At 38.6% G+C, this 26,864-nt stretch overlaps 1 protein-coding gene across 16 annotated transcripts in view; it reads right to left on the reverse strand.

The window, feature by feature from the left end:
* Window positions 1-26,864, reverse strand: part of nrxn3a (neurexin 3a) — a 1,597,612-nt gene that overhangs the window by 218,942 nt on the left and 1,351,806 nt on the right. For all 16 annotated transcript variants that reach the window (XR_005631328.1, XR_005631327.1, XR_005631329.1 and 13 more), the window contains one exon: window positions 20,583-20,754. Coding sequence is in view for 13 of the 16 variants with exons in the window: in XM_039741969.1 (XP_039597903.1) it covers window positions 20,583-20,754 (172 nt within the window). In the remaining 3 variants the exon portion in view is untranslated. The remainder of the gene's footprint in view (window positions 1-20,582; window positions 20,755-26,864) is intronic.

Here is a 26,864-nt window from a genome sequence, read left to right on the forward strand (position 1 = left end):
ACCGTTGCAACCCAGGGGGGTTGCCATCTGGCGTCCCGGGGCAGGTAATGCTCTGGCCACGCTTGCTCCCCCAGTCCTCCCATTGTGGAGGTGTCCCGGCCGCACGCTACACCTTAATTCTAACTAGATGCTTACTCAGCTTTAATTTTGCCATCTATAAAACTCTTTCAGTCACGTGCACAAGACATGGTGTCACATATTCTGCTTTTTCTTAATTTTTCCTCTTCTAATTGGTATAGGTTGTGGGGCTAAGCAAACGTGATCCAAAGCTTTAATTAGAGAAAGCAATTTGCAATTTGGTCAAACAGCACACTTAAAACACTGTAATCAATCCCGATTGAATTACTCGCTTATGACAGCACGGTTACACGAATGGCAGAAATAAAATACATGACACAAGTCTTTAAGCTTATTGGCTGATTGCAATTCACGGTGCGGTAATTACGGAACTGCACTTGAGGTAACAGCATGGTGGATTCAACTCCCACCACTGCTTTCACAGTGTGATCCTAAATGAGTTACTTAACCTTTCACCTCAAAGCCACAATTGAAAGTCTCTAGAAATAGGATTATACTTTGGCACATGTGTTCATTCTGAAAGGCCCCATGTTCTTTGAACCAGATATGTAAATATCAATAATAATTTGTTCTGGAGACAATCCACGAAATATATGTTAAAGGTGGGCACTCTGATGGTCATTTTGAGACTAAAAACTGTGGTTTTCTGTAATTATTTTGGATGCCACACACCCCCTCTTTATCTCCAAAGGCTTGTTTGAGTCTGGTCGATGCTTCATATGGGCATCTTGAGCGCCATCTTCACCATTTGAGGTGAATGCCCTGTCACTGATAATATGGTATATTAATTTAACTTTCTTCAGTTCTTTTCATTGTGTTTTACTTTAATTTACTGAGTGGAACAAAACAACTTACAAAGTTTGATTTGAGAGACGTCCAGTTATGTAGTTTACTTACTGTCACACATCGGGTCAATGATGGGACCAGACATTTGAGAACTGAGGATTGCCTAGCCATTATGTATATGTGAAGTACTTTGAAATGTTATTTCAACGTGAAAGGTACAATATAAAATAAGAGATTCTGCAACCCACTAACTCAGCAAAGTATCATCCAGGAGATCCTTGTAAAATCCTCGCTGACTGTAGTCCTAGGGGGGTGGGTCCCCCTTGGAGAATCCGCCACGATCATCATTCCAATGGTGGTGGTTTAAACTTGCCCGCAGCAGCCCATCGGGAGCTGTACTATATGTGATTCACAACTCGGCACGACCCAAGTTCAGATATCAAGAAACCCAAAATGGGTCATGACCCATAGTTTAAGAAACAGTGGTCTAAGCAATGTGCAAAAGTAATTAAACAAGCAAATAAAATGGATTGTATCATAAAAAAAACAATTGAATATAAATGAAAAGATGTTTTACTTAAACTTTATGATGCAGAAGTGAGACAACTGCAACAAAGATATAGCAGCACTTGAAACTGTGCAGAAGGGAAGAACCAAGTGCACCCTAGAACTTAAGGACATGTTGTACTCGGATGGACTCAGAGAATTAAATCTGTTTAGTCTCGAGCAGCGGGGACTGTTCAGGGACCTAATTCAGGCCTTCATAACCCTCAAAAGCATTGATAAAGTTGATGCAGCAGAACTTTTTTGACTAAATGGCAAATAACATACTCGAGGACTCCAGTAAAAGTTAGGGGAAAGTGTATATAGGACTTCTCTGCTCAAAGAGTGGTGGAAATCTGGAGAAAACTAACAGGACAAGAGCTGAAGCAGAAACCTTGACAACCTTTGAGAAGTAGAGTATCTAGATGAGAGACTGGGACAGTTTAGCTATCAGCTAAACAAATTAGCTTATTGGTCAGAATGGTCACCTCTTGTACTATATGTTAACCAATTTGTGTGGGTCATGGGAAGTCAGAGCATATCTTTGCAACAATTTAGCAGAGACAGGAAGGAAAACTAATGCTAAATGGGCACCAATGCATCCCAGAGGACACTACTCAACTACGGTGTTTTATGGATGGATTGATTTTATGCAACTGTGCACAATAAACCATAACAACCATAAAAGCTTCAAAATATAAGTCGTATTCAAAGGTTTTTCTAACATTATCAATTGCAGCAGGTGTGTGTTAAGGAGAGCTAAATGCTAATGCTGTTCAGTGGTATATTTTAACTAATGGTGAACATTTCAGCTTAGGTGTATTAATCACAAATATTAATAGCTCAGAAAATGCAAAACCATAAAATCCGAAAAATGTACTTAAAAAAAAAAAATAATGTGTGGGAGTGTAAAGCAAACACAATCAGAGCAGCAATCATGGCTGACTAAAGTATTTTTTATCCAGTCACTGCTGAGTTGTGATGTGCTTTTTAGGTGGTGAGTGGCACTGGTACTTAAATTCTGCGACATGGAAAGCTGTCAGGTTGAAGGAATAAAACCGTAGGGTGCTAGATCTAAAACACAGTGTATCTGGCAAATGTAATCATTTCAGCTAGGCAAAGGCACAAAAAGTACAACATCTACTGCAATTACTTGTATGCATATAAAACAGTGCTGGTGTGCTGAAAGACTTGCGTGCCGACTGCTTAATCCCTGCAGGGCTGAGGCTCGAATTCCACTGATTTACTGTCAGCATCCACATCCTGTAGCTTAAGGACTTCAAAAATTCAAATTAGTACATCAGAAAGGTCTCTTCTGCTGCTCTCTAACTATTACACTAGTAATCTGAGAAATGCTTGTTTCATAAAGTAGCTTGTTTGGTATGGTAAAAGAGTCAGCAGCCCAAAGTCGCTGCAATCACCACTGTAGATACTTTGTTCTCCATTAAGAATCTCCTCAAGCTTCTCATTTCATCACTTACAACTCACAATTTTCATTCTGCCATCCTCCATTTCCTTGACTTCTTTCCACCTACATCTCAGTCTCTCAGTTTTACTGTAAATGACTGGCTGTCCCCAAAAACAGTAGAGTGGAAAAACCTTAGCAGTATTTCTGCAGTTTAGTGCCATCAGAGAGGGTCCATGCTATGGAATATGGATCGCCATTGTGGCTAAACAGTCACCGCATCAGAACAATGGACACACAACCTATCACAACCATGCATATTATTACTGGTTACATCAAGACAACTCATATTTTTTCACTCTCCACATGGCCACATTCCATCCCCAAGTTTGTGAAGACAGACAGAGGGAATAGAAGTAATGTGTGGCTACCCATACACCATATCAGGTCTCCTTAAATTAGTTACAATCTAGTCAACTGTCAATAAGATCAGCAGGTGCCCTTTGGTTATACAAAGAGAGTTTGAGGAATCTTGTATTCAAGCAACAGCCAACAATATACAGTATGTATACGCATATAACCACCAGACAGAGGCCTTCTGGACTTGAAATGCCCAACTGAAGTTTCAAAACAACAGAATACACACAGAACATGGTAGATGTGGAGATTCCCTTTTTACATGGTGAATAATTCCTAGCCAAAAATGTATCTCTCATCATGTTCAGAACTGTGAATGCAAGTCACACTCTTGTGAATTTCCCCTTGGGATTAATAAAGTATCTATCTATCTATCTATCTATCTATCTATCTATCTATCTATCTATCTATCTATCTATCTAATAGTGCCTTTCTATCTATCTATCTATCTATCTATCTAGTGAGTGGACAAATATGTTGACCATCGAGTTGATAAAAAACCTAAACATTACATTGTGACTGCCCTTTTTGTGATTTCACAGTATACAGTATACAGTATATAGTCATGCATGTGCAACTGGGGATCATATTCTTGGCTCAACTAAGGTAAGCAATTTCCTTCCATGGTGAGAAGGAGCATGATCACTAATGGTATCTTCGCTTCCTTCCACAGCAACAAGAAGAAACACAGTGAGGGCACCAAACCCTGACCATGATGCCCAGAACAGGCCTTGCCTCTTCCATTCAGAATATAATACAGTAAAACAGGATGGCTCCAAAAAGTGGCATCTCATTAATGACCAGGATTTCATTAAATATGCTGTGTGCAGAACTACAGGGTTACAAGACCGGAAGACAAACGGAAAACATAATTATATGGAGCTACTAGGAGGGTACCACTACGATCCTTGGTGCTTTAATATATATTTATATAACCATTTTTGTTTGTATTTACATAGTTTATGTTTTATTTCATGTTGTTCTGTTCTTTTGTTTCTACGACACAGGAGGCATGTCATGTGACCAGGATCGGTGCATATGTGACATTGAGTTAATTACACTATAAATATGACGTCAGTTCCATGTTATGGTATCCCTCAGTTGGATAAACTTCAACAGTCTCTGGCATTGGTTACTTTGCAATTCAACTAGGCCAAGTGCTACGTTTCATTTTGGGTTTTGATCTCCTTTCTGATGTTTACTTTGATTTTAAGTTTGCCCCTTTGCTGTGCACTCAAGTTTCTTCTGATCGTTGGTTCCCATCTTGCCTGACCATAACTATGATTCTCGTCTCGCGTTATTGTCTTCTGGTCTTTTGCCTCTTACAATAATCACTGTTGACGCTATCTCACATATTGTAAGTTTGTTTGATGGGTAGCACTGGTTGATAGATCAGGATTTACAGTCAAAGGAAATCTGAGGACTAGCTGTCAAGTGACAAGGATGATGTTGGGACTTCTCCTAGCCATTTAGTGCTTTAATGTGACTTATTCATTTGACACAATGTCATAGAACAGAAGGTACAGGGTTCACTATCGCTATAGTGGAGGTCTTTGTAAGACAAGAATGGTTACTATACAGGATGAAAACTCCTGCATTGAAATCTGTGCCATTTTAATGTTTCACCCAAATTGATGGGGAGGTCAAAACATCTTTAGAAATAATGTAGATCAGCTGTCATCCTAAATTCATTTGGCACAACGATTGCGATGGCCAATTAATTTGGTCCCCTTATAGCATGATAAACACTTAAAGAATATAAAAAATACAAACATATATATAGAGTAGTATTAAAATGACATATTAACTAAGTTCCATCATGGGGTGCATGTATCAGAAGTTCTACAAATGCTTAAATGGACCATAACCCTGCGAGTATGTCACTTCTTCTTCTGTGCTGTTCTGGACGATGACACAGTGTGGTCTAACTGGGAGTTGTACAATGGGGCAGTAGGAATGCAAAAATAATAATTTATTGATGTCTTAGCTAAGATCTGACCCCTCATTAGCCTTTGCCAAAAACTTTGTAATCATAGAAGCGAATGTTTTGAAAACAAGGAACAGAAAAATAAATCACAACAACAGTCGAAAAGTTAAATGCTGAAAAGGGAATGGTTCCTCACAGAGAATATTCTACTGTTTAGAGAAATTTGGATGATCGAGTTTAGCAGCAATTCATCTTACTGAGGAATAAGGAGTGAAGCTGTGGGAACTCAAGGGCAATCACAGCTAAGATGAGACCGCCTCATGTGTCAAGATTGGATAGATCTGTCTATAAAATAAAACAGTCCAACATGACGAGCTGTTTAATAGTGAGAGATACGGATATTGTTTAAAAAGCTTTCCAAAATCGTAGTCGGTACTCAAGGAGATGTTTCAGTTTGTGAGTGGCAAAGAGGCAAAACAAAACTCAAGGATACATGATGGTTTTAAATTACTTTCATGAAATTCCTTACTTAGTTTTGCTCAAGTTATTCTTGAGATATTTATCCTAAATCAAACAAGTGCTTAATAAGGCTCTTGTACTTAAATGAGATGTGTGCCATGATGTGGATTTGTACTTGCAAATTTCTGCGAAGCAATAGCCGTCTCTACCACCAGATTTAATGTTGTCATTAATGAGTCGCACTTGAAAACAAAATGTACCGGTAAACAACATTTACTGTACTGAGCACTGTTGATGTGTGAACCCCATTGAATTCACTTCGTCTCGAGTATGGTATAAACACAGAATTATTAGGGAATTTTGGCAAACTTGTCAAAATGCATTGAAGTCAATGGGGATGGTGAACCTGAACTAGTTTTGAGTAAATATGATGGTGCAACAGTCTTTAAAATGTCCCTAAGGGATAGGGAAACAACTATGCCAACTAAGCTGGACTGATTCATGTGACCAAAAATGTGACTGCGCCACCGTGCCTCCCTGATATAAAATGACACTTTGAGCCCTTTATCTCTCCCTCTGTCCCCAGAGCTCCTGACAATATGACTAGCTAACAACCACAGAGCCTGAGATGCAAGGAATGAGCATCAGACACTCAGGGGCTATCCCCAGTCACTACCCTATCTGCGCCACATAGCGAGGATTATAATATGCTTAACCCGGCAGGAAAAATGCAATGTACGATGGATCTATGAGGAACAACAACATCACACATGTGTGTAAATGTCATAAATTATTCAAGCAGATCGGGTAGTGACTTACCCATTAAACATAGAAGCTGAGATTCTGTGATGTCATGCTGGTCTTGCAAAGCACCAAGAGGTAATAGCAAAAAAAAAATTAAATAAAAGTTTTGTCTAAGCCAGTCTCATGGAAAATTTCTCAAACAAGATCACTGGCAAAACAAGCAAATTCACTGTGAAAAACAATTCGGTGAATTTCACAGATCTTAGAAACATCACTTGCCTGTCCTGGCACTGGGAAGCAGTTGTGTTAACCACTCTGATCATTATTGCTCTTTTATTACGTATAAGAAACTATTAAGACATGTTAATGTTCATTTCTTTGATCAGCTATTGACCATTGTAAAGATGGTAAAGACTGCACCTGCAGCACAAATAATTTCTTTTTGTCAATGATGGGGCCATGATGGCAACATATTGCATGCTGGTTTGACAACTGCTACTATTGCTTAGTAGAAGAATTTTATTTCATCTGGCATGAGTCTTTTGAGGAACATCACTGTGCCAAAGACAAGGTTGGGGGAGTGTTAATGTAGCTGTCACTTGAAGAAACATGCTACACAAAAGACGGTTTAAAAGAATATCAATAAACAAATGTAGCTGGAAATCTGGCATAAAGCATCATACAAACTAAGGGCACCCTGGATCTTACATAAAATATCAGGTCTAAACTCTCCCTTAACCTGTTCATACTGACCCAACTAAACTTTCCATTTTTATATTTGCAGTCACGATGTTTGGCAACAAACACATTTTGATATATGAAATGTTGGGCCAAAATTTTGCAAAACTTGTCAAAGTTAATTACTCTATGGTCTGAATTGAACAAATTTAGAAATCAATATCAAAATACCAAAACCACCAACTTCTTTTAGCATTAAATCTGTTCACTAGAACTAAAAGTAAAAATTTTAGTTATTATTTTATTTTATTGGGGATGGTCACGTAGAGTCTCGGTTCAGTTTTGAATGTTCTCCCCTGGTCTGAATGTTTTTAAGTACACAGGTGAACATCGACAAGGCCAAAGAGAGGCATTTAAACTGACCAGGGCACAAGTTGCTCTCGCATATATGGGCCTGTTCCACAAAAAAAACAAAACACCCTTGGCAACCAATCACCGTAAATTGGTAAAAATTCAAACTCTCCGTGAATGTCAACATTCAATCACATGATTGTTTTTCTGAACAGTTGCATTATAGAGAATATAGTTAGACAACCTAATATCCAAATGTGGTAATATTAATATTATAATTATTTCACCTATGTATTTAGTAAAGTTTTTGCTATGACAATCACATGTATCTTATTATTTCAGCAACGGTATTCGCATCCTATGAATATAGTATGCAAAATTATATGACTTCAACCATCCACCAGTGACTGTGTGTCAAAATATTTTCATTGCCAATAGCAAAGAAGCAATCAATATTGTTTAGCAATGATCTATCTATCTATCTATCTATCTATCTATCTATCTATCTATCTATCCATGTTGGGGGTATAACAACATTTCTGGTGTTTCAAAAACTTAAAGGAAGGTTTAAAGATTAAAATAAAATCAGACAATCATTTAACTATTTATGTAATCTCTTTCTGCCCATTCAGAATGCTCTAATGGATTTAAAAAAGGCTTTTTATTGAATGGTCCTGAGCTGGTCTAGCAGACATCGTAGCAGACAATGGCGTTATACACTAGTAAATATGCACACTTTGTTGACTTACTTATAGAACATTTTGTTATTCTGTATGTGTATTTATATCCTTTTCTCCATAGGTAAGATTATTATTATTCTTGCTATATGTATATTTGTGCCTGTTTTGTCTGCTGCTGTAGCCCTGAATTTTCCAGTTTCATTTGGGACCAATAAAGTTTCCATCTATCTATCCATCCATCCACATGGTGATGTGCACCATGATCAATCACAATTATTACTTACTTTGAAAATTTCTGTGCCCTGATACCAGGGGCTTACCCAGGACAAGGGTATTACTAGATAAGGTGACCATCCTTCCCCGTTTTCCAGGGACAGTCCCCTTTTTCGGACAACTGTCCTCACTCAGAAACATGTCCCCGTTTTAAGATTTTGTCCCCGGTTTCAGCTGGTTCACTTTTTTGAATGTATCTCATCACCACGATAATATGAACTCGGCGCACATGTGCGGTGTTTTGACGGAGGTTATGCTTTACCGCATCCTGCAACTTTGGCGAGAAATCACATGATAAGCTTTTGCTTTGTACTCTGTAGTGTTTAGAGACTGTAGTCTAAACCAAAACCCCCTGACCCATCCCTGGATTGGCCCAAAAAATTCTGGTCACCTTATACTAGAATGGAACAGGGCACAGCTCGACAAAAGAGTCGACAGAGACTTGCCCATGTGTGAAGCTGAGTTTGTGCTAGAGATGGTATAAAGAGTGCATTTAACCTTGAACTGTGGCACAAAATGGGTCAATTCCAGACAAAGAAAGGCACAAATGCTGAAAGACCAAATACAATTTCTCACTCCCATCTGCTGGAACTCTTCATTTTAATTTTTTGTGTGAACAGTCAATTTCATTTTAAACACAGAGATCAAAACACCACGCCACCTATGAACCCAATATTGTGATTAGGTGTGACTGGAATGGAAGAGATTTTTTTTTCGAGTCAAACCCCATCACTACTGACAAATTTAGGGGCAAGAATAATGTAAAGACTAGTTGATTAATTGCAATGCTGTCCTAGTGCATGAATTAAAGTTCAGTACCACAATGACAAAATAACACTGGAAAGCTTGTCACAACAGTCATAAAGCAAAACCAAAGAAATGACACAAGTTAATGTTCAGCTGCAAGGCTGTTTTTGGCTCAGAAGACACTGAACCGGGAACTTGTGGAAAGTTTAAAATCCCTCTGCCAGAACAGAGCTGTTATTCTGTTTCCTGAAAAGAACCCGCTGTCACAATGGGTTGCCATCAAGGGAAAGTTGGAAAAACTAAGTTTGCCATGTCTTATTCATTCTCAGTAAAGTAAAGCAAATATATTCTAAATTCTTTCCTGTTTGTCTTCCGGCATTTTTAAGTCACACATCGAGGTGTACTAACATGACACAACTGTCAAATTCAGGCTAGCATCTCACCCACACAATCCGAGAGCATCAATGCGGGATGAGAACAAGTTTGAGGAGCATCACTGCTGTGCAGAAGGATTTCGCTGGGCCCTGCAGAGACTGAGAGAAATGTTCACGTGATTTACATGTGCTAGCACTCTGGAATATTTGAAAATGATATGTGAAGGAAGAGAAATCTATGAAGTAGAGCGTATTCATGGCATTGACTTTATTATAGAACTGTGCAAAAGTGGTCAGTGTCCTTCTGGTGTTAAGAGCATTATGCAGTTGAACAAAATGGTGAAGTCTAAGTTAAACTAATATCACTCATCTATATGGATACCCTAACTAACCAATAATTGCTAACATTTTACTTAAAATCTAATCAGTTTTAGTTACCGATTAACTCTCTGCATTAGGCAAGGGTATGACTTTTAGTGTTGTTTAAGATTAATGAATCTTAACCCTTTCTGTGGTTAAATTTGCAGTAATTTCATATCAGCGGCAGAGATCTGGTGATACTGACGTAACATTTGACTCTGCAATTTTATGTTCTGTGAAACTTTGCAGTGAAATTAAACGGGGCTACTGCAGCTACAGTGTAAGACTTTTGGACAAGTTCTGTCCTTCGAGTGATTGAGTCACCCATCAGAGATGGGGTTCAGTTCAAGATTGTGTAAGCTGCTGGGGCTGCTAGGAGTCAGCATTCTTGATAAAAGCAAAGTGTCCAACGTGTGAGCATTCCTCCACCTTTATGGGTTCGATTTAAAGGGGATGCCCAAGGTACGGTGTTGATGGATGCATTGAGAGTCACATATCTGTCTCCTCTCCACAGACAGAAAACATCAACAACCAATCAAAAGCTCTGCACATCCACCCGCTTCTTCTGTCTGGTGGACTAGAAACCACCCATGGATGTTTGTTCTAATGTCTGTAGATCCAGTAAAGACATTTCCTATAAGAAATAGCTGCTGAAGGCTGCCCCAGTGCTCTCCTTGGCTTTTCTAAACCTTCCCAGAACTGACAATTAAATGAGATTTCCATATCTGAGACCTCCATTCGCTGGGGACATGCAAGTAAGAATTTCACCGCACTATTTACACACGGCAATAAACTTAATCGTGAAGGTGAACTCTTTCTTAGCTTACCAGTGAGTCCTTTAACAAAAAATACATCTTTACGTTATGCTTGATTGTGGTTTAGAGTCATGATTGGTCATAATGGTGTACCATTTCCAAAAACTCTTCTTCGTTTTCTTAATAAACCTTATTAACTGTAAGATGTCAAGCTTACTCTTTAGAAATGCGGCATAAAGAAACATTTAAGTAGAGAAGCAAAAACTGAACTCACTTTTTTAAATGTCTGCAGCTAAACACCAGAACTTCTACAGAATAAAGGTGTGTTCATCAGACAATCTAGTATTTTATATCATGGCCTATAAATTCTACCAAATCAACAATAGTGACACAGGAAAACAAAGTAAATGTGATGGAATAAGAACATCACAGAACAATCTTAATGATTTTTCATTTGTCGAAAGAGTATTGTTTTTATAATAAAAAGGTTCACAGAATATTACTTAAAAGTACCGTAAGCACCTGAATAGAATGAATTATTCAGCATTCTGGTCATGCCATAGCATTGCTTATGTTAAATTGTTTGTGGAGTACTACGTTTTAGTGGAACAAAAACAGAAAGTAAGGTGTTTGTGAAAATATCGAGTAGTTACTTGTGTCACTCATATCCACTGAGAGGAGTACTTTTGTTCAAAGTGTACAGAACATATTCAAGCAGAGGAAAAGGTTAAAAATGGCTGCTTAAGAACCAAATTGCTTATCTTCAGCTCTGTAATTGGTGAGGAATCTAGCTCATTTCCCCTTCTCCAATTTCCCAATTTTCCCCCTAATCCGTATTTACATTGTCATAGGTGGCTGGGGGCGCGACCCGGCCGGACGCCCAGGGCTTACGCCTCCCTCAGACCACGTGGGGACAACCGTCCTGGTGGCTATGGGTACCGAGCTTTGAAGCTCAACCCTGTAGGGGCCCATGGTCACCACCAGGGGGCGTCTCAATGCCTATGGAACCCTGGACCTCAGCACTTCCGCCACACCCGGCAGTGCTGGGGGGGAAGAGGATCGGGGACACCGGGAATGCTTCCAGGGGAGTGACGGCGGAAGAGTGTCGGGAGGCACCTGGAGCACACCCGGGTGATTATAAAAGGGGCCGCCTCCCTCCATTTGAGGGCTGGAGTCGGGAGGTCGAGAAGACCAGGTCTTGGTGGAGAGGCAAGGAGGCGGCCTGACGATAGAGGCATTGTGTTGTTGGCCTGGACTTTTGGGGACTTTGGGGTTGTGTGTTGCACCTTGTAAACATGAGTATGGACAATAAACGTGTGTTGGGTGATTTAAACGTGTCCGCCTGTCTGTGTCCGGGCTGCTTCCCACAACATTTATTGAATATCTTTTGTAAATGTAATAGCTTCCTTTGGTCAACTGAAATTTATGCGGTGTCTTCCACTCCACTGTGGCACAATCACAGTCTTTCTCCTTCCAAGCCCCGCTTTCATAATCAGTTATCAGCTTAATAATTTGCAATATAGAAGTCACAAGTGTGCTACATTTTTTTCAGTTTGTAAGTTCTGAATGGAAATATCCCCTGAATGTTCAAAAGCCAAACGCTTTTCCCTCGGTATCTTGAAGTCTTCTGCACTTTACTGATTTGTATAAGTGTGTCTTTCCAAATTGAACTTGGCAGCACACTGGGTCAGCCCTTAGGGCTACTAACCTATGGATCAAGTGATCCAAGTTCAAATCCAGGGCTCAGTCAACAAGAACAGCAAATTCTCCCTCTGTCTGCAGGGGCTTTCCTCATGGTACTTCAGCTTTTATCTAGCATCCATGAAGGCACGCAGACTAGATTAACTGGTAACTGTAAACTGAACTACCGTTTGGATGTATACATATGTGGACGATATAATAAATTGGCATCGTGGTCAAAAATGTTTACCACCTTGAGCCCAGTGTGCCCCCTACAGCCTCAAATGGGTTCGAGAATGCATATATGTATACAAATTTAACCTGAAACGGTAAGCATGTTTGATGTTTTCCTGGAACATATAATTGCTGTGTTTTTAATTTGATTATATTCCCCATAGCAGACCCCCGTGACCCTGTAGTTAGGATATAGAGGGTTGGATAATGGATGGATGGATAATACAATATAATATTAAAAACATTTGTCTGTTGTTAGTCATTAGCACTAAAACATAAGTAATATGATTGTTATAATTTGTTACTAACCCTCACCTATTCTGTTTCTGTTCTCGGTACTCAAATGTGGCAATTGGTGCCACGGCCCACCTGCCAAGTTGTTTGCCTGCCTGTGGTAAAGTCATCCCTGATGGAGGATCGCAGGAATCATGGGAAAAAGGGGTCTTTTCATCGGATTGGCTGGCCGAGCAACGTTTCAGCCGTGGAATGGCCAAATGGGGAGGCAGCTTGATGGATGAGGTCTCCAGGACTCTAAAAATATCCAAATCTTATTATGTGATATCATCTACTGTTAAACCGTACTTCTAAAATTTTTATTATTATGCTGTCTTAAGGAATTGTTCTGTTCTGTGTATTGTATTGAATTGACCCCCTTCTTTTGACACCCACTGCACGCCCAACCTACCTGGAAAGGGGTCTCTCTTTGAATTGCCTTTCCCGAGGTTTCTTCCATTTTTCCCTACAAGGTTTTTTGGGAGTTTTTCCTTGTCTTCTTAGAGAGTCAAGGCTGGGGGGCTGTCAAGAGGCAGGGCCTGTTAAAGCCCATTGCGGCACTTCCTGTGTGATTTTGGGCTATACAAAAATAAACTGTATTGTATTGTATTGTATATTGAGTGGTGCAGAAAGTAGCACTACTGCATTATGGATCCAGGATCTTGGGTTCATACTTTGTGTATATGTGGAATTGGGCCCTCCAATAGACTGTCACCCTCTCCAAAGCTGATTCCTGCCTTATGCCAAGTGCAATAATACAATCAATAGCTGATTAATTTCAGTAAAAAAAATGTAGGAGATCGCAGTGAAATTCATTCATTCATCTACAGTATATATATTTTTTTAAGTCATGAAGGAAAGCCATCACTAATGGAGTATTAAACATGTCATTGTCCATACAAAAATTGCAAAATTGAAGATATAGTTGGAATATAGTGCAGTAAATACAGAGAATCTTATAGAAGTAGATCAAGGAAGCCCCTGAAGCAGATAGTGAGATTCTGAATTGAAACTAGAACGAACTCGGATGCTCCTGAGATACAAAGTCATATGACTGGAGATCAAATGAGTCAGGGCTGTAAATAGTTTCTTCTGTGAAATTTTAGAATGATAGGAATCTGAGTGGTGAAAAAGAGCATTTGTTTAGAGTGCCGGGTGCAGTCTCTCGCTGCTTTGTTGCTAAGTCGTTCTAAATCATTTTGTATTTGTGTGATGTGCCTCTGTAACTCAAATACAGTTGATGCTTCTCAGACAGAACAATAGTGGTTGAGATATGCAGTGAGATTGCCCTTGAATTATCTCTATATTCTCATTAAAAATGAAGTTGGAAAGAATCACTTTGATGGAAGCATTAGAAGATCCTGCTCTTGATAGATAAAAGAAAAACAATCCTTGGACGTTTCTGGATGTTTGGTGTGACATTTTGGAATATCCACTGAAAATATGACATAGAATATGCCAGGATCAATAAAAATAAATATGAAATTTGGCTTTCAAAGACATAATGGATATAAGCATGGCATATCCAGTTACTTTAATTGAGGTGGTCAGCAGCAAAGACAAATTCCTTACAAATCCTGGAATAGCATTACCTTTGTAATGTAAGTGTTGGAATTTAGGCTCAGGTGTTGACCTGATGTGTTATGGCACATATTGAATGGTAATGACAAAATTCAGGTCAGATATTAAGCATAAAGGACTGCAGGGTGAAAAAAATAAAAGTCCTGTCAAATTAACTTTGCTTTTATACAACACCTTCAAAGGTTTCAATTAATGGGCACATTACCTGTACTCATTATCAGACTACAGTTAAAAGGTTGTTGACCCTATTCATCCATTTTTTTGTTTCTGAACCTTGTATCCTGTTCCAGCTGCTTAGGAATAACATAACGGGCTTTCATGACAGCAATGGCAGTTGGGGGAGAGAAAAACCTGCTGAAGAGAGGATGTCATTTCAATCCAAACGAATGCAGACTCGGGTACACCATGCTTTTAACCCTGTGCCACCATGCTGCTTGATACTGTCTAGCAGACATCTTAGCAGACAATTCTGTTATACACTAGTAAGTACACATACTTTGTTGACTTACTTATAGAAAATTTTGTTATTCTGTATGTGTATTTATACCCTTTTCCCCATAGGTAAGATTATTATTATTCTTGTTAGATGTATATTTCTGCCTTTTTGTCTGCTGCTGTAGCCCTGCAATTTCCAGTTTCCTTTTGGACCAATAAAGTTTCTATCTATCTATCCATCCATCCACATGGTGATGTGCACCATGATCAATCACAATTATTACTTACTTTGAAAATTTCTGTGCCCTGATACCAGGAGCTTACCCAGGACAAGGGTATCTATCTATCTATCTATCTATCTATCTATCTATCTATCTATCTATCTATCTCTATCATATATTGCCTTTCTATCTATCTATCATATATTGCCTTTCTATCTATCTATCTATCTATCTATCTATCTATCTATCTAACAAAGCTGATTTTAATGTATCTCTGTACCATATTGTATAATATGTATAGTGCTAATTACATTCAACCAGTGAGGTTGAATAACTGAAATTATTTGAAATTTTCAGTGTTGAAGGTTGAAATTCCTATCATTTCACCAAGGGTGTCTAAATGGTGGAGGTACACAAGCATAGAACTGAACATGCAGGCACACCCACTCAGAGAAACAATTCCTCCCATTCCCTTAAGGGCACATGGATTAAAAATGCACGACGACTTTGGCAATACAATGTTGGAAGTAAATGTTACATTCTCTCTTTGTTTATATATATATATTGTCACGCACGAGCGCATGGGGAGCAGTTTTCACAACATGTCTTGCCAGGGGACAATGGTGGGATACTAACCTCTCTCTTTCTCTCTTCCCGTAGAAAAGACTGTCATAATCCTACCCGGACAAGCAAGAGAACAACACTTCTGGGTCCCTTTCTCTCCTGTGGTCCCCCACTGATGACGTCCACGACCCGTCCATCACCACGCCTTCCCAGCATTCCACGTTCCTAAGTTCCAGTCCAGCTCTTTAAATTGTCCGTCCACCCAACTCTTTTTTGTCTTATAATTTCTTGGAAATATTCAGCCCAGTCCATTTACAGTATATGGGGCCCAAAACCCCAAACCTTGATGTGTTTGTTGTTATCACTATATATATATATATATATATATATATATATATATATATATATATATATATATATATATATATATATATATATATATATACAGACATACATACAGTATATGCAGTATACTGTATGTATATAGTCACACATGTAAGAGTAGGGCGTACTCAGGCCTTGTGTACAGATTGCAGTACCACTTTGGGTATTGAGAGGGTGCTGTCATTCACATTTTCTCCTCTTTTATCCACAGACCAGGGGCTGCAATACAAAGACCCTCCTACTTGTGCAAGAAACCCCTCTCCTTCTGGAAAAGAGGCGATATAACGGCCACAACTTCCTCTAGCTGACAGGAATCACAGGCTTCTTCAGTATGTTGCCTTATCTTTTACTATATACTTGGCCTACATACATATATATATAAATAAATACAGTATAGTATATATAGTCACGCTCATGCTTAAGGGCTCTGATGACTGTAATTCTCTGTTGATCCAGGTGTTGGCGCTGTGTCTTTATGTCTTTTCTCCTCCCAGTGCAGATCGGAAGATTGACAGGTATAACATCACTGATATCACTTATGGTGTCTGTCCACCTAGACCTGCCTCTTCCTGACTGAAGGCCATCTTCAGTCCAGAACTTGCATCTGGAAAGATGTCTCTAAAATTATTGTGTGTCACCAGAGTGCTGCCCCAAATCTTTATTGTAATCTGTCTGTTCCCTTACTTTATATATATATATATATATATATATATATATATATATATATATATATATACTGTATATATATATACTAATAAAAGGCAAAGCCCTCACTCACTCACTGACTCATCACTAATTCTCCAACTTCCCGTAAGTAGAAGGCTGAAATTTGGCAGGCTCATTCCTTACAGCTTACTTACAAAAGTTGGGCAGGTTTCATTTCGAAATTCTACGCCTAATGGTCATAACTGGAAGGTATTTTTCTCTATTAACTGTAATAGAGTTGAGCTGGAAAGACGTGGGGGGGCGGAGTTTCGTGTGACATCATTACGCCTTCCACGTAATCACGTGAACTGACTGTCAACGCAGTACGTAGAAAACCAGGAAGACCTCCAAAAAGCGCTTAAGAAAACATGCATTATATAATTGAGAAGGCAGCGAAACAATAAGAAGCGCGAATGACATATACTACCATATTCATGAGTGCTGCTACCTCGGAAAGAAAGCAAGGTGTAAACCTAAACTTTAAATTAAGTTCATAGACAGGCTACCGCTGGCATTTCACATGCCCACAGGTAATGCGGGATACAAGTTTAATGAGAGGACGCAGGATATAAACGAGAGTTTTGATCACTTTGTAACTAAGTTAAAATTGTAGGTGAAGGGTGTGCTTATGCAAATTCCGAGACTGTGTTTGTGGGGATTGACAGTTAAGGCGGGTGGGGAGTCACGCCATCATCTCCTCCCATTCATCTTACTTCGCTCTGAGCTGAGCTCAGTTAACGCCGTCTTCCAAGCAACTTCGCCAGACTGCCACCAAATACTCACAGAAAAATCCACAAGTTAATACACACGCTGTCTCTAGAGTTTCTACACACTGAATCCTCCAGGCACTACTTACAAAAGGTCACATTGACAATCGTGTTACGTTATTTTTAAAATCTTTCCTTTTCTTAGCACAAGCACAGCTGAGAAGCTTCAATGCATGTGCTCCATAACGCGTTAAAAAATAATGCATTTAATCACACTTTGCATTACAAGCAGAGGGAGCTTTTGTCAATGCATGATTTCCTGGTACACCGATTACATTGATCAGCGCATCCCGATTCATTTTACCCTCGCACCACCTTAGTTTGAGAAGAAGTCTGAAAAAATATGAGGTTAACACAGAAAACAGATCACCAATTCAAGCTTTATGAATAATCGATTCGCCATCAATAATTGTTTTGGTAAAGCCATCCTCCTTCCATTTTATAATTTTTCCGCCACTAGCCATGATTAAATGAGTGGTAAAAAAGTAAGAGCAAAGCGAGGGTGACTTATTTAGGCAGACATATATATGACAGCAACACTTATGACAATGTCAATCATGTTACGTTATTATTAAAATGTTTCCTTTTCTTTTTCATTACTTCTTTAACACACTACTTCTCCGCTGCGAGGCGCGGGTATTTTGCTATATATATATATGAATGACCTCCAAAGAGCGCTGAGACTTTTGATATCATGAATGTGTCTGCAAAAACTGGGGTCTCCTGCCCAGCAAAAGTCGAGCAGCCAGCGCGCGTGCATAGCTGTGCCGGCCTTTGAGACGCTGACTGCGCTTCTGCCTTAAGTCAAAGTGAGCACTTTTAATTTTTTTCTTCCTCCCCCTGTGCTATAGCCCAGACAAGTGCAAACACGGGACCCCTTTTCTACACCACGGCAAAATAATATTAAGGCGATTCACACTTTCTTTTGCACGTATACGATTATGAGGTCCTCAGCTCGGATTATGAAGACACACACAGGAGTGAAGGACTGACAGTGCCATCCCAGCCGATTAATGGCGGGGACGTCGCACCAGTCTACACAAGACCCACTGCGACTGTCCCCAAAAGGCGATCATAACATCAGCTAACACATCTCTCTATACTATATAAAACAAAAAGGCAACTTTCCTTTCTTTACACCTTTTTCCTTTTATCCCAAACCAAAGCCTTTCTCTTAACACTGCAGAGGACACAAAACTAATTTTCTTTAAATGCCGGTAAGGCACATTACCAGAGGCACAAATTTGAACGTTCACATGGAAAATGTAATTTCAATGTACCTGTACTTCTTAAAACGTTAATGTTTTACTGTTTAATAACTTATAGACTATAATTTATTATTTTTCCCTTGCACTCAGTGACCAAACCTATACACACACATATAGACACATACAAACATACACACAAGTATATGTATGTGTGTGTATATATGATGTAGATAGGTATGTATGTATATATATATATATATATATATGTGTGTGTGTATATGTAGATATGTATATAGATATGTAGATATGAAGATATGTATGTGTATATATGTATATATATATATATATATATATATATATATATATATATATATATATATGTATGTATGTATGTATGTATGCGTGTGTGTGTGAATATATATGACAGCAGTAATCCAAGCTGTGAGAAAACAGTAAAAAGGAGGCGTGTCAGACGTTGTGGTACATTTGCTGATGCAGCTAGACGAAAATAACTTTGTGACGCTGCCACCAAATACACAAAACAATTACTTTGACAATCATGTTACATTATTTTTTAAATGTTTCCTTTTCTTTTTCATAAGTTCTTTAACACATGACATCGCTAAGCTGGTATTTTGCTATATATATATATATATATATATATCACAGCGACACTCATAACAGTGACAAAACAATTACATTGACAATCATGTTACGTTATTTTCAAAATGTTTCCTTTTCTTTCTGTTTCCTTCTTTAACACACTACTTCTCCGCTGCCAAGCGCAGGTATATATATATATATATAGATAGATAGAGATATATATATATAGATAGATATGAGAACAACACTCATATCAATGACAAAACAATTACATTAACAATCATGTTACGTTATTTTAAAAATTTTTCCTTTTCTTTTTCGTACCTTCTTTAACACACTACTTCTCCGCTGCGAAGCGCGGGTATTCTGCTAGTATATATATATATATACTCAGAAAGGTTTGGGATCATAAGAGTGACTTTTTTGCCTACACATGCCACTCTGCTCCCACACAGGTGACTGTAGCATGTTTATGTCACTGCAGATTGAAAGGAGAGTTCAGAAATAATCAAAGCATTTAGTTTTAGGGGGTCATACTGACAAGTCACACTGGGAATGTGTTTTTCGTAAGTCATATGGTATTTATTCTAAATGCAGTAATTGTGAAAACTCTCTGTCATATATACATGTGCACTGCACTTCCGTTACAAAGTGCCTTTTCCTTGTTCAGAGCATTTTACAAGCAGGTGCTATTTACAGATATTTTAACAGTCATATCACATGAAGGACAAGTCACTTGCTCAGCCTCGCACATTGAGTGTTAGAGGTGGGGATTGAGCTGACACAATTGTGATTGAAACTTTGATGTGCTACCCACTAGACTGAGTGTCTATAAAAACAATACAAACTCAAACGTTGGTGTGCTATTTAACTTATATTACACTGTAAAGTTAACTCACTTTGGGTCTGTGTTCAATAAAAAGGCACTGGGAACATATGCATTGATTGAGTGATTGATTGCACTTTATCATTCAAAGCCACTGTGAATTATGTTTTATTCTTTTAAGTTGGTTTTTTTGCTTGTCTTTTGGTGTTTGTGATATCTCATTGTGATATGCCACCATGGCAGCTATTAGATTTAGATTGTCTCACATACTATATGTTCATACATCATGCTTTAATTATCTATTACAATAAATATAAAATGCTCATATTAAAAATAGATGAATGTGCTGACCACATTCTATTATGACTATCTGCTAGTCCAGTGCAGTGAAAAAATCTAGTGGGACCTCTTTGAGATTAATCTACTGCATTGGTTACTTAAAAGCAAATACTGTCCAATACTTTTTTTTGTTATTGCTACATTTACAAATAATGCTTTATGAAGAATGTTAGGTTCTATGTTACCTGTTGGATAATGCTCATTGATTGGCCAGTTATCCACTTGCAGCGTTGCGTTGCCACCGTTCCTGGTGAACCGTACAACATGGTATTTACCTTCACTTATAGTCGTGCTGGTTTCTTGAATGGTGATGTCCACTGTACCAATATTAAATGTGACTCCAATTTTGCCTTGTTCCTGCAGAGATAAAAAAAATATAGGTACTATGAGTGCATTATGTCAACAACACGTTAAGAGTTAATACAGAAATTAATTTTACACTGATATTCTTTCCAATGTCAAGGTAAAGGATTGAAAAGGTCCATCCAAAAGTGTATTTTTGAAAGTCTGTGTAGGTGGGAGGGGGGCACCCTGGTAAACTGAAGTTTAGGATGCTAATTAAATTAAGATATAGGCTCTGGGAGGCATGGCGGTGCAGTAGTGGACAAAGAGATCCAGTGTCCTGGGTTGGTTTATATATTCCATCCAGTGTTGGTGGGATAGGCTCTGCTGTCTGGGACTCTGAAATGGAATACGTCAGTTTGAGAATTTCAGTTCCATTCAGTTTATTTTTGTGCCTGGTAAAGTGACAGGTAGATACAAATATAAACTTTATAAATTATTAACTTCATGAGCATACAAGGAGAGAGCGGTTTGTTTAAGGTTGTGTTATGGTTTGTTACACAAGCTGTTGTCACCCCATAAACCAGACTTGGACTAAACAAGCTTATGGAAGTGTGTTTATAGTGGCTGCATAGATGGATGGACAGATGGATGAACAGATAGGTGAAAGATGGATGGATATGTGGATGAACACATCCTAATTGTTTTGTAAAGTATTTTATGACAGTCTTCATCATGATCACTGCACTTAGCAATACCTTTCTTCAACAAGAAATATATTCCCAAATGAGACACAATTAATTAATAATCAAATCACATCATTACATAATTTTTACTTATTTGCTTTGTAGGGTTAATACCATAATGTAAGTTGTTTACTAATGGTATCTGCCTGCAGATAGTGTAATGAAATTAACATTACTGTTATTGAAATGGTCATTAGAAGAAAATCTTAAAACGTTATGTTGAATACTAAAAAACTACCTGAATTTACGGAGTACGTACCATTATTGCTATAAGGCTGCCATGTCAGGAATACCACATACTGAGTGTGTAACTACAGATACTGAGCTAACTTGACAATTCACAGTTCCTTAAAGAATACAATAAAAAGAAAAAACAATGTGCTCACAAGTAGCTCCTCTCGCATACAGCTGGCATGGTGTCTAGTGCTGGGGCAGGGTACCCATTTGAAAACAGCACTACAATAGCCATTATCTGTGTGTGTTTCTAAAACTAAAAAATGAGGCAGACTGTATATATCTTGATCTTGAAAGAGACCATTTGGTTAGTGATAGATATGTTTTGGATCTGTGGTTGTATTGTATTGCTGATGTGAATGTGTTTGAACAGATTCAATGGCTTTTCCAAAGCTTAGTTAAATGCCACTAAAGCTCGCTTTTGGAAGTATCTAGAAACACCACAAATGGAAACAGCACTTCAGGCAATTCAGGTACACAAATTAAGCTTTTTTGTATAATCACATAGATATTAAAAATTTGTTTTAGTCCATAGGACACAAAAGAATAATTGATTTTGCCATGTTCTAGCTGCAGTATTTATATTTTAATGAACAGAATCAGCAGACAGAATTCCCGAAATTTTACCAGCTGCAATTATTATTATTATTATTGTTGTTATTATTATTATTATTATTATTTTGTATTTAACTACTCAGCTCCATTAGTTTATTTTTGGCCAGATAAGTGTGAGGGCAATATACGGTACACACTTGCTTTTTCATAACAGTAACACCACATGGCTCCCTTGCTGACTGAGCTAGTGAATCTTTTCCTGTCAGAAATTCACATAAGAAAAGTGAAATGCATTATAGACTGATAGATAGCAGACTGCTTATCAAATCAGGGATGACAACATTAGTAATTACAGTCTAATTTGCAAACCTTTTTCTCTTTTAAAAGTTCCAAAGTTACTTTTCCTGATAACTGTCCTCTCCTGAGAGATGAAATCTTACATCACGTCATCTTAACTGCCCGCTTCATTTCTCAGTATTCTGACAGTGTTGTAATATTTAAAGACATTCAAGAATGATACATTTTCATGTGTTTTTTTTTTTTGGTTCTCATTTAAAAGGTAGTATCTATCTGTTCATTTATTCTTTGCTCACTGTCAAAATGTAGTCCGTTGTCTTTTCACTTTATGTAGTTTTTCTCAGCAGGTAAACTTTGATTGTCTTGATTACAAAACTTCTAGAAATGTTAGTAAAATAATCTAACACAAGATTCTCAAACCCACTTATTCTAATTTTGAGGTCGAGGGCATAAAGTGAGAACCAGCCTGGACAGGACATCAGTCCATCACAGAGTCCATGTCAGCTCCACAAAGACAACAACCAGGCTGAAGCCACCGTTCGGTCCTATTGTGAAAATTCCTTTTAAAAAAATTTGTAAAGCACACTACCAGTATATGACGTTTTCTGGTTTCCTCTCAAATCTTTCAGTGAAGGTTGAGTGCTGCCTTTAAACCGGACCAGAGTGAGGGCATGCAGTTTGGTCTGTAAATGTGCCCTTGATGGAATGACTTTTTACCAAGGGTCGGTACCTGTCCTGATCCCAATCTTGCTGAAATAGGCTTTAGGTGCATTCAGATTTGAATGGTGTGGCTTAGTGATGCATAGTTAAGTTCTGCTACTGCATGGACTCAGCATCCTAGTATGAAATCCCATTCATGTTCTCCCTGTTTGCAAAGGGAACTCGTGATTCTAAATGAGCCCCAAATCAGAATTTATTTGAGCCTCCTTGCGATGGGCTTGAACCCGGTCAAGGGTTGGTTGATGCCTTACACCTGATGCTGCGACTCCGCATTGGAGTACATGACTTGCGGAATGTTATCACATTTTAAGACATGTCAGATTCGTTTAATTGTTTTCAATTACATTTTTTGAAATACCTCAAAATGATTTCCTATGAAAATTCCAATTTCCTGAGTAAGCACTCCACTTTAGTTGAATCTGCTTAAAGATATACTCCCTAAAAATGGACCGGAAGCTAACTCAAGATAATCACTAAAAGCGACATCATGAAACGGACTACCTTTTGAGGGAGATAAAACATATTTTTGCACATATTAGTTTTAAAAGTGCTTCCCATGAATTGCAGATTTAATTTACAAATTATTGATATTTAAAATAACTTTTTTGTAATCTTTTAAAATACATCTCTTTATATATAAAATCCAACATCTGTCTGTTTGTCCGCTTTTCACAAGAGAACTACTTAACGGATTTAGATTGGGTTTTTTTATTCTATAATTTGCTTTAACATTCTGGTTGATTTTGCGACTTCTCTCATTCCGCTATGTATCATAGTTTGCTTGCGGCACCAATTTATTTGTGCAAATCCGAGAGACAGGCAGTGGGTCAAGTGGTGCCCTCCTCACTCACGCGCCAGCTTCGGGGTGTTCCTTACCCCCGCTTAGCTAGTGAACGAGAAAACTACTTAACAGAATTAAATAGTTGTTTTTCTATAATTTGCTTGAACGTTCTGGTTGATTTTGTGACTTCTCTCATCGCGCTATGAATCATAGTTCGCTTCCAGGAGTGAAATATTCATGCAAATTCAAGACAGAGGCTGCAGGCCAAGGGGAGAGGGAAACGTGATGTCAGGAGTAGAGAGCTGGGCAGGGGCCTCCTCACTCACGTGCCAGCCTCCATTCAAGTCGGTCTACCTCTATGTTTTGGAGTGTACCTCGCCTCCGCTTAGCTAGCGATACCTGTTTGTTTATTGATCTTTAAAGTTTGTCCTGTTTCACTACTAAGTGGGTGGAGCTGTGGGGGATGGCTGGTATCAGATATACAGTATGAAAATCTGAACGGTGTTTTAAAATATGTGAAACTAATAATAATACAAATAATAATACTAATTATTATAAATATCATTAAATAGTATTCTCCTAAACCCTTAATAAAATTCACGGTCCCAGCAACATTGACCTCGTCTGGTCTGAACCTAGACAACAGGGTTGCTTCAGGAAGCTGGAGCTTCCTCCCCAAGTTCTCTCTTGGCTCCCAATTCTTGACAGACCTCAGCGGGTTTTTGCCTTACTGAGCTAGCGGGTGAAAGACCAGGTCCTTCTTCGGTAAAGAGATTTTCCATCCATCCCTCCTCAAATTATCTATAAGGACCCAAAAGACTTGGTGCCACCTTTATGTTCCCTAAGTTAATGCTATCTTAAATCTTATTACCCTGAGAGGATATGGAACTTGGATCCCCACTACCACCAAGATTGTGTAGTGAATCCTCCCTATTAACCCAACTCTTCAGGTTATCATAGACTGACTGCAACAGGAATGATATGCGAAATGGTTCCATCCTCCATAGGTTAGCCCATGAGATCTTCCTCAGGGTGATGTACCACCTTGTCCAGGGTCTTGCTGCCCTAATTCGACAGTTCTTGCTCTCTTCCTTTAGTCCTCAATGCTCCTCACCTCATCTTGGATCACTGCACTCTTTTCCTTTATACTGGATGTTCCAAAATACTGAAAATGCGCTGATCCCAATCCTTGTCTTCCAGTGCACATGTTCCCAATAAAATCCCTGAATTTAAGTAAACAGCCTACTTCCGTCCTGATCTTATCACAACACTGGCATTTCTAATTCTTTTATCCCTGGAATCATTATAGGTCATGACTAACTTGCATTTCTCTACTTTGAAGTCTTCACTAACGAACAACAGGAGAAGATGTAGCTGACCCTGTCCTGACCTTATATACAGCCCAATGGACTTGAAGAAGGGAGAGATTCCAATCCACCTACAAAAGTGCTTGTTGATCTTCTTCTCCAGTCCTTCTACCACCGTAATCGGGACTTCATACACTGTCACTCATATCTATGGGGTGCAGTAGGAAATCAGGAATGCAAAGAGAAAGAAAGCACAAAAGGTAGAACATGCCTTCTCCACAAAGACCACGACTGTGCAAGAGAATTAGCAGTGCTACCCATTGTACGACTATGTCACACTGATTAAAATGGGACATTGTTAAAGGTGAATGTGCCTCACGATAGGGTACACATGTAATGTGATATGCCAGGCTAAGCAGTTTTTTTCTCTTTAAACTATAATGTTGCAATAACCACAAATCTCATCTAAGCACCTGAACTCATGACAACAGAAACGGTGCTTACAAACAGTTATAGCGTTCCACGTAATGTGACCCATCCATTACAGAAGCAGGATGGATTTGGGGTCTCTCCTACCCATTTCCTGCTGGATTATAACTGAACATTTGGGACCAGTAAGAGCCAGGCATGCAATTTGTTTTGAAAGGTATCTTTAATTTTATCTAGCTGATAACTGTATTAACTGGAACTTACTTTAACTCTGACTTAATAATTTACATAAGTGAGGAAGGATGCCAAATGTCTTTTTTAAGCTGATAAAATATCTTTCTTATTTTTTTTATAAGACACTGTATTTTTCTACTGCTAGTGACATCAATGATCTATCACAGTTAAAAGATTGAGATAAACTTGTACACTTAATGAAAAGAATTCATCACCCATCACTTTCTGAGCTTACTGTTAGGATTCTGTCTCATTGATCTAAATACTGCAGTGAATGTGGACCAAATCAATGCTATTTAATAAACCAGCAGGAGATAAGGAAGATTAATGGTTAGTGTAAAGTCAGCATGCTCTCTGGCGATGGGCATTTTGGTGCATGGGTAGGAGGAACAAGGTATAGAAACATTACATTTGTTCTAAACAGTATGGGATTTGCATTTCTGATTCATGGTTCAACAGTGTGGGTTCAAATCTCATGCCCAATCACAGTAAGTGTGGAGTTGACAGTTTCTTCCTGTTTCTAAATGGGTCTTTCTCTAGATAATGTAGTGTTTCTCTCATATCCTAAAGATATGCAAGTTAAGTGAAGACTTCAAATTAGTTGTCATACATGTGTGCCTGGGGATCACCTTCCTGGCTCTGCCAAAGTACACAATACCACTCCAGGAGGAGAGGGGTGATCATGTCGACAGTCTCTTCCTTTCTACCTGCAGCTCTGAGAACCCGCTCAATAAGGGCAACTTACCCCGTCCATAGCACCCAGATCTAGCCCCACCCATTTCATGCCAAATCTGAGCTCTGTAAAACCTGATGGTCCAATAGGATGGCATCTGACTTCGAGCCTAGAACCCAACTTGGACAGAACTCTTGAGAAGTTCAGGC

This window comes from Polypterus senegalus, chromosome 18 (genome assembly GCF_016835505.1).
Source record: "Polypterus senegalus isolate Bchr_013 chromosome 18, ASM1683550v1, whole genome shotgun sequence".
Lineage (NCBI taxonomy): Eukaryota > Metazoa > Chordata > Cladistia > Polypteriformes > Polypteridae > Polypterus > Polypterus senegalus.